At 43.0% G+C, this 15,840-nt stretch overlaps 1 protein-coding gene across 1 annotated transcript in view; it reads left to right on the top strand.

Annotated features, from left to right (window-relative positions):
* SOS2 (SOS Ras/Rho guanine nucleotide exchange factor 2) overlaps positions 1 to 15,840 on the top strand; it is a 2,018,564-nt gene that overhangs the window by 813,117 nt on the left and 1,189,607 nt on the right. Inside the window, exon 8 of the mRNA XM_044074288.1 lies at positions 3,445 to 3,543. Coding sequence (XP_043930223.1) covers positions 3,445 to 3,543 — 99 coding nt within the window. The remainder of the gene's footprint in view (positions 1 to 3,444; positions 3,544 to 15,840) is intronic.

Here is a 15,840-nt window from a genome sequence, read left to right as displayed (position 1 = left end):
GCACACCAAGATCAGCAGAGAGTCACAGAGGTTTATGTACGACAAGTTCAGGAGCCTGCCCTTTGGTCTCAGCAGATCCACCTGGGAATTCAGCAAATGTACAGCAGTGTGTGCAGCTTACCAGAGGCTGCAAAACATCAAAATCATTGTGTACCTGGGTGCTTGTCCCCTTCCTGTACCCTTAGTAGACAGACTGGTCCATCACAGAGTAGTCACTAATCAGAATGGTTCAATGACTGAGCATTGCATTTGGCATAGTGAAATCCCATTTGCAACTGTTTCAATGCATTACCTTGCCTTTATAGGCTGTACATTGGAAACCAAGATCTGCAGAGCCTTCCAGTTCAGATCTGCTTAAAGACCTACTTGCTTCCCTGTACCTCACTGCAGAATTTTGTGTCAAGGTTCTGGGACATACAACTTTAGCTGTTTTCATTGTGTCCCACGCCAGGCTACATGTGAGAATATTGCAGTCTACACCGTCAGGACAGTGGAATCAGCTTGAACAGCTGCTCTGCAAGAACATCTCTGTACAGAATTATGCAGGAACCATCTAACATGATGACTGCATTCCAGCAGTCATGTTGTTGGTAAACCCTTACAGTTACTTTCCCCCAAATGCATGTCTATTGCAGATGCATTTGCTGTAGACTGGGGTCAGGAGGAATTTCTATTAGCAAATGGTACAGGGATCTTGGTACCTGACACAATTGCAGAACTGCAACAGTAGCCCAGAGATCTAAGCTGTGTGGCTCACATTTAAGACCTTTCTGGGCGTTCTTCCAAAAGGGGACTGTTGCTGTCCACACATGCAGCATGACAGTTATCTTGTTTATCAACAACTGGTGATTCTCATTCATACTCCCTCTGCAGAAAACTTATATCTATCTGAAAATTGGCCCTAGTCCACATCTGTTTTTGTTGGCAATACAGTGTAGAAGAAATCAGTTTACTGATCAACATACTCGGCAGATGTCTTCTCCTTCCACACAAGTGGTTGGTTGAGCTGTAGCATAGCCAGCAAGATCTACCATAGATGGAGCCAGCCAGTGATCAACACTATTGTCTTCTCATCTAATGTGAAGTGTCACCAGTAACTCTCACTTGTGCCCCCTTCTCGACAGCCAGCAAGGGATGTACTAGCTGAGCAATGGCCACAGGGTCTTATACTCCTTCTCACCAGAGTCAGTGATGCCCAGATTCATTCAGAAGACCAAAGCATGGCAGGCCAGCATAATCCTCTTAGACCTCTTTTTTGCCCTGGCAAACCTAATATCCACTACCATTGCCATACCTGTTGGATAGGCCTTTGCTGCTTATTTCCTTCATGAACTCCAGTGTCTTACTCTCACCTCACCTGGAATTCATTATTCTAAGGTTGTCTGCCAGCAGTCTTTTCCACCCCAAGGAAGTTCTGAATAGCCATGGGTCATAATAGAAACCACCCACTGAGGATACCTGTAAGCAGTGTGGGTGTATTTCTCTGCATGGATGGTAGGTTGAAATCTAGATAATAAGCTAGCACTTCTCTTCACATTTCTGGAATATCTGTTAAACTTAGTAGAAAAATGTTTCAGCTACTTTTCCATTAAAATATACTTAATGGCCATCTGAGACTTTCACTCAAGACTTCCGTTTCTCTCACCTCTTCTTCCTGAAACTTTCTTTTTGGCTAAGACTTCTAATCACAGGCCTCCTCTTGTCCTGGGATTTCTGCTTTGCATTGGTGAAGTTTACCAAGCCTCCATTCAAACCAGCAGCAAATGTAAATCTCAGATTTCTCTGTTAGAAGATATGTCCCTTAGATAGAACCATTTTAGTGAATGTCTTTGTTGTAACTTTAATAATGATCAATGTGTATTTTTCTGACTTTGGTAGTTACAGTGATCAACCTTTAGACGTAATAGTGGTATCATTTTTATGAGTTTAACTATTGTATTGGAATTACAAAGAAGCAAGTACAGACGGATTCATTTTTTTAGTTTGAAACGGTTTACACTGCTAAGTATAGCTGTAAATATCAAAAAATCACTAGTATGTCAGAGCAGAAAGTGCAGATTTTGAGAACAGTTGTGGGGTTTCAACAGCAAAAGGTGTTTGTGCCTCAGTAAAAAGATTCACACTGTTCAACTCTGGTGTCAAGCCTCAGAAAGTTCATTTGAAGTGTGGGGCTTATATCTTTTTGGAATATTGTGTTTTTGGTTGGCCATCAGAGTGGACAATACCATTTCCTAGCAGATGTATGTTCAAAGACAATTTTATTCAAAATTACTGTTCTCTTAGAGCTGATTTTAAACGAGGAGGGGAAGTGGTATGCAGATAGTCCCACCACACACACACACACACACACACACACACACATGATGTGATGCTGCAGTCCTGAATGTGCCATTCTTTAGATGAGGCCTTAAACAATGGTCCCATCTGCCTGAGTTTGGTGTGAGCTTAAATGGATGTCAAAGATCCCATAGGCACGTATCGAAAAGATTAGGGGAGTTTTGTTTGTGCCATAGCCAAACATATCCTAGTCGGTATAAATACCACCTCTGGTCTTCCCTGAAAAGAGGCCACTAGGATAGTGGGACTAACAAGACCAAAAAAGCGTACATAAATAAATAAAATGTTATTGTTTCATGGGTGAGCATGTATTTCATATCTGCAAATATTGTGTGGAATAAAAATTAAATTAGCCTGTACTATGTTATTAAAGAACCATCTATAGGGACAAACAAATGTAAAGTTTGTTAATGTTCCAGGAACCTGCACAGTGACAGTAAAGTTTAGCTTTGTTATGGAAGTCCTTTGCAAAGTTGTGCATTTAAAATAATGCAGACTAAAATGCCAGAACTAATTTGCAGTTTGTATGCTGTGTAAAACATTGCAGCATTTACTGCAGTTGTTGTAGGAAGACGCACATAGATTGGATTTACTGTTAAATTCCTCTTTAATTCTCAGAGGTAGGTTTCCCTTCATTAACATGTATGTATAAGTTGCCATCAGAATCTGCTTGGATATTTTACATAACAGATTTTAAGCAGGGTACTCCAGTTTCTCCTGACATCTTCCATTGAAGTAGTCTTGCAGCAGGCTTACTCCAGTAGAAGCAGTTATTGATTTGTTGCCTCTTTTGGTAGAGACAGCTTATTAGTGATGTAATGACCTCAGATGCATTGTGTCCATTTTGTAATTCTGTACCATTGTAAAGTAAATGACCATTTTGTTGCAGAAGAATAATGGGATCAGTTGTCTTTTTAATAGCATATTATAGAACAAATGTGCTGCTGAACTGTTCATCCTTGCACTGACATTTATTTTACCCAATTCCTGAAAATCATTGTTATTTCTTTTACTATGTAGTATTTGTAGTCCTGCTGTTTTGTAGAAGTGATTTTTTTTTTGAATCTGTAGAATACTGATGAGATTTTTTATTTGTTTATTCTACAGTCTATTGCTAAAGGTTTCAAAGAAGCTGTACAGTATGTATTGCCACGTCTTCTCTTGGTCCCCATCAATCACTGTTTGCACTATTTTGAATTATTGCAGGTAAGAAAGCCTTGTTACATAACAGAATAAGCAGCATTTTTGTAGTACTATTTTTTTTTTTTTGCTACCCCGATAACTGATTATCAGCTGCTCCTTGTGACCCCCCTCAGTCTCCAGGTTCATGAAGCCAGCTTTTCCCCTTGGACCTAATGTGATGTACATGGCTAGAGAGGACATCAAGGCATCCTACTATAATGTCATTCGGCTGCCATGGACATTTTTTTGTGTGTATTTATGTCTGTCCCTAATCCTTCTCCCATGCGCTCAGTTATGTCATTCACAGAGTTCCACAGACATCTGATTGTGTCCCCCCAAAATGTTTGGTGGTGCTGTGTGCCTTTGGTTCACAACACGTCAGAGCACCATTTCCACTCACAAGAGAAACAAGCTAGCAAAATACTGCTCATTCCCATTCCCCTCACCAACTCCTCTGGAGCCAGGGATGCTAATTTAACTCAGATCTCCTAGGCTTGTAGTCAAGGTTTCATCCCTGTGCACTATGGAGCCAGTAAAATAAACAACAATCTTGTAATAAGATTCATAATCCTTTGGCCAAGGGAGCATGTCATCCTGAAAGTGGAGCCTGGGTGTAACAAAAAAATAATAATTTGAAGTTGTGGTGTTTGGGTTTGTTTAGACTATGAAATAGATGGTCACTGAATGCAAATTCGTACTTAGTAGAAAAATTCCTTGCACCAGTTTTTGTTGTCACTAATTTCTGTATTCATGAAGTACACTGCTTTAGTGCATGTCCTCTACTAAGAAAAAAAACCTTTGAATTATATAACTGGGTGCTCTCAGTGGTCTGGAGTGCATTGAAAGATTGCTGACAAGTAGCAACTTCAGTTGTGTACTGGTATATGTGGTCTTGAGGCTTATAACAGCAGGGTAGAAGTCTGAGTTGGGAAGTGATTGCAATACCATGCTCTCTAGGTTTGTGGTAGAAAAATGAAAGTACAGTTGATCTAGCCACACCAAGAAGTAGTTTTCAGCCATTCCACATGAGAATAACATACACATGTGATAAGGTTTCTTTCTTTAGAAAAGTACCCACTCATCAAGTGGTGGGGATTGGGGGAGTTCATAGTGCTGTGGGACCAGTAACAGTGGAAGAAAATGATTTGGTAACTTGGTAGAACTTTGTGACCAATGAATTGAGATTCAGAATATTTGTGGTCAGACATGTAAATAACTTACAACAAAAATGCAACAGGGTGTATTTTTGGTGTTTGGTGATATTTATGGGTGTTTATTGCTGTTAGACATAGTACATCTCTGTAAAAATGTGTATTACAGGTTTTTCTGTGTAGAGGTGTCTTTTTTGTCAGAAACACCACAAATGTAGTGTTCTGACAACACGTTCCAGGCACAGTGAATGCATTTATGCAGGTGTACTACATGTACACACATCATACACTGACACACACACACTGCGCTTGCAGTATAACATATTCCATTGCTATGGATGACATGGCATGATGAGTCCCTAGGTTTGATGGATTTTCAGCACCAGATAGCAATATTGCTCATTTCACATCTACAGAACTTTCTTGCATATATTGACCACAGCATACACACAGTGCATCAGTTGGACACTTCTCACAATGAGTAATGTTATTGAAATCTGCTTGCAGATGAACATCACTCATTTTTAACACCATATAGGCATTTTGGTGTCTGTACCACTCATCCTGATGATGCTAGTTTTGCACATCGGGCAATTACCGGGTAGCGCATTTCTCTTGTACAGTGCCACTGTCATGTATTTGAAGCTTAACAATTAGAAAATCTTTTGTCACTGAGCAGTCAGTCAGAAAACAATTTGCAGTGTTAACTGTATCACAGTGGCACAGTGCTCTGTGAATCAAGTCGCCGAAATCAAAGAAAACGTGAAGTCATTTCACAGCTATACCTGACTTTGAAGAACTGAAAGCTTGCAGCTTTAATTTGTACTGTTTTCTTTTAGGATAGCTTAATTAAATTGAGTGGTATTTTTTCTGTACTTAAAAGTAGAAAATTATTTAATAACTATTTTGTTTCAAGGGATTTTTTTGCAGCAGGAAATAAGTAACATAGGAATATCCCATACATAGTTAAATCCAGAATTTTTTCTGTTTACCCATGGAATGCTTATAATACCACTGACATTTCGGTAGCCTTTTGAAATATCAGGACATGCTTTAGTGAGTCCCAAAAGAAAGAGACTGAATAGATGAAAGAATGGACTTACATATACTAAGTGGGATATCCCATTTCTCAGAATATTCCCTTTTCTCTGAGGTATGGAGATCTCGGAGTTGGTATATATAAATTTGGGGGGGGGGGGGCTTTACTCCCTGCCTCCTCCCAAAAGAAGACTTGATGTCTTCTCCTGTGTTTTTGGTCCTCTTTTTTTTTTTTTTTTTTTTTGAGGCATGTCAGCACTCAGCATTTTGAGTGCCAACATTTCAATAGGGAGCCTGATATTTCCTTATACCTCTTCTTTCTTTTCTAATCATGACTTTCATAATTTGTGTCATTAATGGCGTACATCAGTCAGTATGGTGTTATCCATTTGGCTGTCTTCTTTTCAACCATCATCCTATTTTATCAGATATTCTTTTGCCAGTAATCTGATTATTTCCATAGAATGTACAAGGCAACTGAGCCATGTGGCTATTTATTCCTTGCTGGTACCCACCTTTAGACCTTACCTCCTTTTTCAACTACCAGTAGGCCAGTCATGTCTGGGGTGAATTTATGAATAGCCATCTAGTTGTCCTAATTCTTTCTAAAAAGGAAGATAGTTCATCACATTGCTTGATCTGAAGAGACATTTTGTTCCAGATAAGTGATAGTCATTTCATGACAAATTTCTTTTCAACATGAATTGTTTATTGTCTGCTGAAGCAGGTTCAGATGTCTGATTCTGGTGTTCACAGGAATGTTTAATTTGTGTGAAATATAAGAGGTCTTGGACTTCTGGATCCCTAATAGCCCAGAAGGCAAGGAACAGAGCACCTCTAAGGAGTCTGTAGAACGCTAAATAATACAGAGGCAAGGCCTCCAGCTTGTCTTGATAGTACAGGTTCTTTAGTCCCATGATCTTTTTTGTCAGGAACATTACAGAACTATATCCCAAAGGGTGGTATTGTATTTTGTGATGGGCCTGATCATTGCAGAATATAGAGGGACGTCAAGACTTTTTTAGACCTAGAGGAAATAATCATTTGTGATCAAGTGCGACAGATAAAAGGATTTATTCACCATTGTTACAACGTGATGGTCAAAGGTGAGGGAGTTCTCTACCCATTTTCCAAGGTCTTTCACAATATTTTCGTTTTGAAGTAGGGCTTTTTTTGTACTATAAGATGGGTATATAATTTGTTTACCAAATGCAACAGTGTTGCGTTTGTTTGTATGCAATTTTTATCCCATTTTCAGTTGCTGTTATCAAATGCAAGTTCACTGTATAGCTTCAGCATATCTGAAGGGGATTCAAGTGTAACACCCAGTTTACAGTTATTGACAAACCTGGTTAAACAGAGTTCCTGAATATTGATTTAAAAGTTAGTGAAGTATATGCCATCTAACAAACCTTGTAGCACAGAACCATGTGGTGCCTCACTGGTTAATTTCATGCTCTGTGAGGCTGTGCCTGCCACCCTCCTACTGTGGCGTCCCTCAGACAGTTAGCTAATCATCTTATTACATAGGGACTAGATTCAAACACATTAAACTTGTTGAAAATGGTGGCATTGTTATATAGTATTAAATGCTTGGGTTGAAGTTTGAGATATGCTGTATGAACAGTGTGACCACTCTCCACTTGCATTATCTTGTAAAAAAAAAATATCAGATTCATTAGTCATTATCTACACTTAAAGATAAACTGTTGGGGGTCAAGTGTTGTAAAACATTTGTTACATTGTTTGTAAGGCTTGTTATGACCCATTCCATGGCCTTGAAGATGAGGCTTATCAGGCTGATTGGTCTGTAATTCCCAGGGTCCATGGTGGAGCACCTTTGTGAAGAGGCATCCCAATTGCTTTGTGCCAAACGATGAGCTAAAGCCAGAGGATAAGCTCAGGTTGAATAGTTGCAGGAGTGGGTGCACCAGTGCACGTTTAATGCTGTTCAGCAGGCAGCCTGGTATGTTACCATGACCCATAGAGGATGTATTTTTGTTTTGGAAACTACTTTTAATTGCTCTTTTGTAATGATGGGGAGTTTCTAGGTCCTTAAGAATATATAGGTTTTGGCCTCTGTGCTGAAGTTAGCACTGAATTTGTTTGCCTGTATATTTACGATATCCACAGCATCAGAGTGGGTAGTGCCGTTTTTAATGAGTTCAGCATAGTGGTGGGTGTTATCTTGCAACTTCCTGATGTAGGTAAAGAAAGATTTGTAATTATTCTTGTTTCCAGTGCTAAAGTATGCTCATGGGAAGGTTTATATCTGATCTTGTCTTTTTTTCATCTGATTCAGCATGTGGGATTTGACCTCGGCGCTTTATACCAAAGTATTGGATCCAAGAGCTTTGACTCCTCCCGTACCCACATTTCTCCCCTCCATAGTGAATTACCTCAAATCTCTTTTGCCACCTGCCTAACCAGGCGTGTTGACTGAGAGCTCCATTCCATTCCACAATAAGTGAAACTTTTGATCCATCTATTTGGGATATTTAGGCTTGTTATTAGAATATGAAAGTGTTAAGTTTTTCATATAGTTGAATAATAGCTTAGCGTGTTTTTCTTTGTATTTTGATGTGTGTTACTGTGTGTTCTCTTAGGCTTAGTCTTTAGGTAGTTAGGATTATATCGATTTAGTTTAAAATAGTTTATATGGTTTCTGATAGCACATTGCATTGCAATAAATAATGTAGTTTCTTTCTTCTAATGTCAGAAAAGTCTACAGGCTTCAAGAAGTATTTCTCCTGCAGGCAGAAAATTCTCCCTCAGGATCCACACTTGCAGTGTGTATACTGTTTGGGGCCTTCCCACTTGCAGGATTCTCATTTCATTTGTGCTACCTTTGGCACCAAGGCCTTCCAAGGAAAGAATGAGAGAAAAGCTTGTATTGAAATGGCTCCTTCCCCCTCAGAGAGCATTTAAAATGTCTTCAGATATGAAGGCACCCTTTGCATGTCCTTCCTCTGACAGAAAGAGGGACAAAAAGAGAAAGGTCAAAAGACAGAAAGACAGAGGCAGATCAAAGTAAAAGAGACCAGAAGACCATTCAGACAAATCTAAGAAAAGGTCCCCGGACATCATAGCTATTGTGAGTCCAGCACCAAAGGTTTTGAGGTAGTCGGATTCTACTGTCTCCAGGATCTGAACACCCTCCCCTAGGTCCATTAACCCGAGAAGTTAAGTTGTCCATCTCGCCTTCGTTCTTGCTGTTTGGGTTCAGAGCCGATCCTTGGCTCCGACTCAGCCATCTTCTATAGCTGGAGAGCGATTTACTGGCTTGAGGCTACACCTTATCCCAGAATGCCTAGCATCAGCTACCCAGATCTCGTTTGCCGCTTCAGCTGTGAGGTTGCTTCGTTACTGGTTCAGGCTTAGTCTAGTTTTTTCTGTTATTGTAATTGTTGTTTATTCTTAAAAATGTATCAAGTTTTTGTCTAGATATAGTACTTTATCCCTTATCGCTTTCTTGTGTGTTGTAGCTTTGTTGGCCATCGCACCATAACTCGCAGGCCTTCTGTTTCCCCTGAACTCGTTTAAATTAGAGAATCTACCCCCTTAGGACAGCTGTTTAAATTAGAGGCTCTCCTTTCTGTTCTTTAACTGTAAATACAAAAAAAAAAGACTGTTTGTTTCTTAGTTTAGTAGTATAACATTTTCTTATTGTTATTGTGATTCTTTAGATTGTTGTTGTTAGGAAAATTTCTAAAGATACCAAGGTATCTGGCTTCAAAAAGTGTGACTCATGCTGCCAGAAAATGTCTCTGACAGATGGGCACACTAGTTGTGTATATTGTTTGGGTGCTGTTCACCTGCAGGACTCCTGTTCTATATGTCACGCTTTTAGTCCAAGGGTCCTGCAGGAGCGCAAAAACAAATGAATCCTTCGGTGATTATTGAAGCCTCAGGATTCTCTGGCTAAAAGTACCCAGCCAGCAAAATCCCCTAAGTCTGTCAAGCCGTCGGCTCCACCTTCAGAGCCGACTCCTTTACTTGACCAACCAAGTATGTCAGTGCCAGCTGGCATCGACAAGACAACTCCGTCGGCTCCATCTGCTATTTTGGAGCCGTCTCGGAGCCATAAGAGACTGATGTCTTCGTCCTTGGAGCCCGTCTACTCGGCACCTTAGTCACCCTTGTTACAGAGTGAATGTAGCCATCATTCTTCCCACTCCTCTCGTTCCTCTAGATTATCGGATCATGATGTGGAGAGAGTAGTAAGTAGGTTGCTTAAGTCACAGGCACTGGCAAAGTTACTGTCCAGCCCACCTCAGCAGGTATCGGCTCCAGCTGCCTCTATTTCTGTTCCACCTCTGACTACATTTAGCTCAGAGCCGGAGACCATGGATCTGCAGGTAGTAGAACCGTCAGTGTCGATCATCATCTCTACTTCGGTACCGATTTCGTCTCAGATTACCTCGATTGTACCTTCTGTCGAGAGATCTAGGTGCCGGGGCTCTCTCGTTGGCTCCGAGGGGGGGAGTGGCATCAGACCCTTGTCCGACCCCATTCTCCCCCTCGGAGCTCTACTCCAACATCGGCCTCGGAGCCGTCACCCTCGATGTGGGGAAGGACTCCTGTCTCTTCGGAGCTGGAGCTTTCTCTGTCTAGAGGTCGGGGTGCCTTCGAGGTCATGCGGAGTGTGCTGTCCCATGAAACAGCTCTACTGCCAGCTCCCTTGGCTCCACCCCCTGTGGTGTCTGTTCCAACCTCTACTCCTCCTCCAGACCCCAGGCGTAGGGAACCTATGCCCCGGGACACCCCATTGAGTGATCCCTCTTCTTCCAAAGCTTCCCCTGATCACTCAGAAGAATCTGTCCGGAAGAAGAAGTGCAAGAGGAAGCACATAGACTCCCCTGAGTCTATCACCTCAGATAAAGACATGGATGAATCGGAAGGGTCCCCAAGGTCCCCCTCTGATGATGTTTCCTTTTTGGACATCCTTGCAATGCTTAGACGGGGGGGGGGACTGGACTTCCCTAGCCCCTACCGAGGACGAGTCTGTATACCTGGACGCATTTGGTTCCCGACCTTCCACCCCCTGGGTATCTCCTCCTTTCGATCCACTCATGTCTGTAGTGGCTCGAAAGGCTTGGTCAGCTCCAGATTCTGTGGAACCTACTCCGAGGAGACCAAACAAATTTATTACAGCCCCCCAGGACAATTCCTCTGCAAAGGTGTGCCCGTTGATGCCATAGTGGTCGCTGCAGCCACCAAGAAAGAGTTAACAGAAACCTCTTCATCTGCTCATCCTCCAAACAGAGTCTCGGATGATGGACAGATATGGAAAGCGAATGTTTGCTTCAGCGACCTTTTCAATGAGGTCACTGAACTATCTATGCCATTTTTCACGTCTTCAAAGGGATCTCCTGAAAGAGCTTGGAGATGCCCTTCAAGATCCTACAGCTGAGGGAGTACCAGCCAAATTAGCTTCTCAGCTTGCGACTCTTAATTCCATAGTCAACTCCTCCATGAGGCTGATTTCCTGTGCAGCCGATGGAGCGAGTAGAGCCACAGGGACAGGTGTGGCTCTCAGGAAACCTGCTTGGATGCGTCTGTGTCAGTTTGCGGAACCCTTTCTAGCGTCCTTCACCAATACTCCCTTTGATGGCTCCTTTCTCTTTGGGCCCCAGGTGAAAGACACTTTGACCAGGTGTGAGCAGGAAGGCAAGACTCTCTCTGCCATGGGAGTCTGTTTTTTTCCACCCCTTCCAGGCCTTATCCCAAGGGTCAGAAGAGGGAAAAGATGTGTTTCCGAAAATACCAGGGACCCTTGCCTGACACACGTGGTGATTTTTCCCCCAGGGGCAGAGGGGGAAACAACAATAACAGACGCTGCCCTCGTGGCAGGGGGGGACCGCAAAACCAGGGTGACAGAGAAACCTTCTCTGCCAAGCCCTTCCAGCATCCCTGAAGGGTTGCCCAACTGCTCACCTCTGGAGGCAGTCGGGGGAAGACTTTTGCTATACCCAAAAGCCTGGCAAAATATAACAAAAGACAGGTGGGTACTATCCATTATATCTGGAGGTTACAAAATTCCCTTCCATCAATCCCCTATAGAATCAAAAAGTCCATCCCAGATGTCCCACCAATCTAAGGGATCAAGCAGTCACAGAAGTTTCAAGACTGCTAGAAAAAAAGAGCCATTCAAGAAGTCCCCGCAGGCCAACTAGGATCTGGAACTTACTCAAGATTCTTTTTAGTACCAAAAAAGACAGGGGACTGGAGACCAATACTGGATCTCAGCAGACTGAACAAATCTGTACAAAAAGAAAAGTTCCGGATGGTGACACTGCAGTCCATTTGCCCTTTTCTGGGTCAGGACAATTGGATGTGCTCGATAGATCTTCAGGACGTGTACTACCATATCAAGATGGACATGCACTCCAGGAGATTTCTTCGCTTCCGGGTAGGGGCCAGTCGTTACCAGTTCAGAGCTCTGCCCTTTGGACTCACCTCAGCCCTCAGGGTGTTCACCAAGTGTATGGCAGTAGTCACGGCTCACCTGAGGCGTCAAGGATTCCAGGTGTTTCCCTATCTAGACGGCTGGCTCCTGACTGCTACCACCAGGCATCAACTCTTAGAGGCACGGGATTATACAATCACATTATGCACTCAACTAGGCATTACAGTAAATTTAGAAAAATCTGCCTTGTTGCCTTGTCAGTCTGTCACATACATAGGAGCAGAATTGAACACAAAAGAAATGTTTGCAAGATTACCACAGGAAAGAGTTTCCACTATTCGTCAACAAGTGTTAATTGTAATGCAGAGCAAAAGGATTCAAGTCAGATATGTCCTCCAAGCTCTAGGCTCCATGGCAGCTGCCATTCTTCTTGTCCCATTAACGTGTTTCCACATGAGAATCCTTCAGTGGCTTCTTTTCACGCAGTGATCTTTCCAGGAGCTACCCATGTCTCACATGATCCTGATCACAGAAACATGCAAAGGGCACCTTTCTTGGTGGATGGTCTCCCCACTAGTGGTTCAGAGCAGACCTTTCATACAACCCCCTCCAATAGCCACAGTGACCATGGACACCTCCCTGATAGGGTGGGGGGTCATTATCTAGACAGGACAGTCCAAGGCACTTGGCAACCTCGCGAGTACCATCTGCATATCAGTGTCCTAGAAATGAGAGCGGTGCTCCTAGTGTTGCAAGCCCTTCAAGACTCTCTTCCTTCCGGGACCATTGCAATCCAAATGGACAGCATGTGAGTGGTGTGGTACATCAACAAACAGGGCGGGACCAGGTCTTACCCCTTGTGTTGAGAAGCACTCAGACTGTGGCAATGGGCGATTTCCTCCCAAGGTTTTCTGATAGCAACGCACATCCCTGGGAATTCCAACGTCATAGTGGACAGGCTCAGCAGAGCTATCCTCATGCCTCACGAGTGGTCTCTGAATCAGGAAGTTGCGGATCTTATCTTCCGCAAATGGGGACAGCCTTGCTGCGATCTATTTGCCACTCCTCTCAACAAATGCAGCAGCTACGTTTCCCTACCTCCTCTTCCAGGTCATATAACCAGAGATGCTCTGGTCCACGATTGGCCTTGGGGACTCCTTTACGCTTTTCCCCTAAAACCAAGACTCGTACAGAAAGCAAAATCGTTGGGTTGCAAAATGATCCTCATTGCTCCATATTGGCCTTGACAGATATGGTTCCTGTTCCTGCACCTCCACCTTCTGGATCAGTCGTGGATTCTGGACCCGGTTCCAGATCTTCTGATTCATCAGTCAGGCGGGTTGCACAAATCCCTTCAAACTCTCCAGCTCACAGCTTAGTTACTCCACTTCCAACCTTAGCCAGGCTTTCCAGGATCTCCCCAGCAGTCCGTGATATTATTGTTTCCTCACATAAGTCTACTACGAGGAAAACGTATGCTAGTAAATGGAAATGGTTTTCTTACTGGGCAGAATCTAGAAATCTGGATCCTTTCTCAGCCCCAGTCCATGAAACTCTTGAATTTCTAGCAAAACTTTTTCATTCTGGTGCGGCTTCCACTACCATTAGAGTACAGCTAGTTGCCATTTCTAATTTTCATATCGGCATGTTTAATTCTAGCATAATGTCTCATAAGCTCTGCAAGGCCTTTATGAGAGAGACATCTCTTCTTAGAACCCCAGTTAGAGATCCTCATCCTCCTTGGGATCTCAATTTAGTTTTAGCTTCCTTAATTTTGCCTCCCTTTGAACCGGCAGCATCATGTTCCTTAAAATTTCTTTCTTGAAAGACACTTTTTCTGATTGCTATCACTTCAGCTAGACATGACTCAGAACTTCAATCACTATGTGTTCATCCTCCTTACCTGGTGTTTCACAAGGACATAGTTTCTCTGAGGACCAATCCATCCTTTATTCCTAAAGTCTGCTCCGAGAACAATTTAAATCAATCAATAGATCTCCCGGTTTTCTTTCCCAGTCACAGCAACAAGGCAGAATACAAGCTCCACCAACTGGATGTGCACAGACAATTGCATTTTTACCTCCATAGAACTATTCATCTCGCCTTCCTTCTTGTGTCCCTCCCTTCTTCCCCCTTCTTAGAGGATTGAGAGGAGTTCATTTTGTTTTCACTGGCTGAGTATCTTTTATTACTTCACATGTCAGGTAATTTATGACTTTTTCCTTGTTTAGGTGTATTGGACAACCAGTTTTTAAGTAACTGGTTACTCTACTTATGTCTAGTGTGTGCTATCACAAACGAGATCTGGGTAGCTGGCGCTGGGCATTCTGGGATAAGGGGTAGCCTCGAGCCAGTAAACCGCTCTCGAGCTATAGAAGATGGCCGAGTCAGAGCCGAGGATCGGCTCCAAACCCAAACAGCAAGAAGGAAGGCAAGATGAAGACAACTAGCATGGAACGTTATGTTAGGTACATAACTTCTTTTTTTCATTTGCCAATACTTCAGAAGGTCCCTTTGAGACCTGCTTCTGTAGCCTCGTCTTTGAGATCTGGTTGCTCCACTAGGAGTCTTACCAAGATAGATGTTGACCGAATGATGAGGAAGTTTTTGAGGACTCCGATTCAGCTGGGAATACTTCTGGTTCCATCCCTGAGGAAAGGACTGGGATCAGCCCCATTGACCCCAGTCATGTTGCTATTGATGCTATCTCCATTTCAAGAGCTGGTGCACATCAGATCCAGCCTCCTCACTCTACAAGCTTTGAAGCTGATACCCTGGAGATTTCAGCTTTGACTTCTTCTCTCACTCATTTGACACAATGCATTCAGGTCAAGTAGAGTCTTGGAGACAGAGTGTCAAAGTCTCTGCGCCGACAGTGGAGTTGACTTGTGAGATTTTCAAAGCTTTCCCTACTGCTCCGGGCTTCGGCCTGAACAACTCGGTTTCTAGGTCCTCCTCAGAGCCATCAGCCCTTGGAGCCTAGATTACTACTGATTCTGCTGTTTTAGGTGACTCTTCCTTGGCTCTATTGGGTGAGTCTGCTTTCGAGGCTGTGGAGAGACCCTTGGCTAGGTCAGGATAACTGGTACATGCTTGGAATTCGGATCTATCCAGACCCTCTGAAGACTGCTCCTCCTTCCTGACATGCTGGTCAACAGGGACAGATGAATTCTACCAGCTTCAAGACCACTCTGCAATCAAACTCCACATCTGACTCTGATGTGTCTCCCTCAGAATTCCCAAGACACATTGCTTGGAAGAGGACTTGCTAGCAGAAGTATACTGACTCCTGAGTCAGTCCCAAAAGACACTGACTTAGATTAGGGAGAAGGCTCCCCAAGGTCCCATCCCCAAAGACATTTCCTTTGGAGACATCCTTGAATTAATAAAACAGAGGGGGTCAGTTCACTGAAAACTTTTCATCGTATGAGTTATTGTTTATGGGTCTGGCCCCTAAGTATCTTGGGTGGTATCTCCTCTTGATGCCTTAGGTGATCTCCTAGCCCAGAAAGCCTAGAAGGAACATGATGGGGCAGAGCCCATCCTGAAAAAATGGATAAAATTTTAGTTGGCTCCCCAAAAAAGAAAACATTGGGCCAAAGGACCCCCTGTACATGCCATGGTAGTAGCAGCAGGCACAAAAAAGAAACCATTCAAATAAAGTTCCTCTGTTCATCCCCCTAACAGGGAGTTGATGACACTGGACAGATTGGGGAAAACAGA

Source organism: Protopterus annectens, chromosome 6.part0 (assembly GCF_019279795.1).
Source record: "Protopterus annectens isolate FY-2018-M chromosome 6.part0, PAN1.0, whole genome shotgun sequence".
NCBI classification, from domain to species: domain Eukaryota; kingdom Metazoa; phylum Chordata; order Ceratodontiformes; family Protopteridae; genus Protopterus; species Protopterus annectens.
Note: the sequence above shows the minus strand (reverse complement) of the source record. Positions and strands in the feature narration are given on the sequence as shown.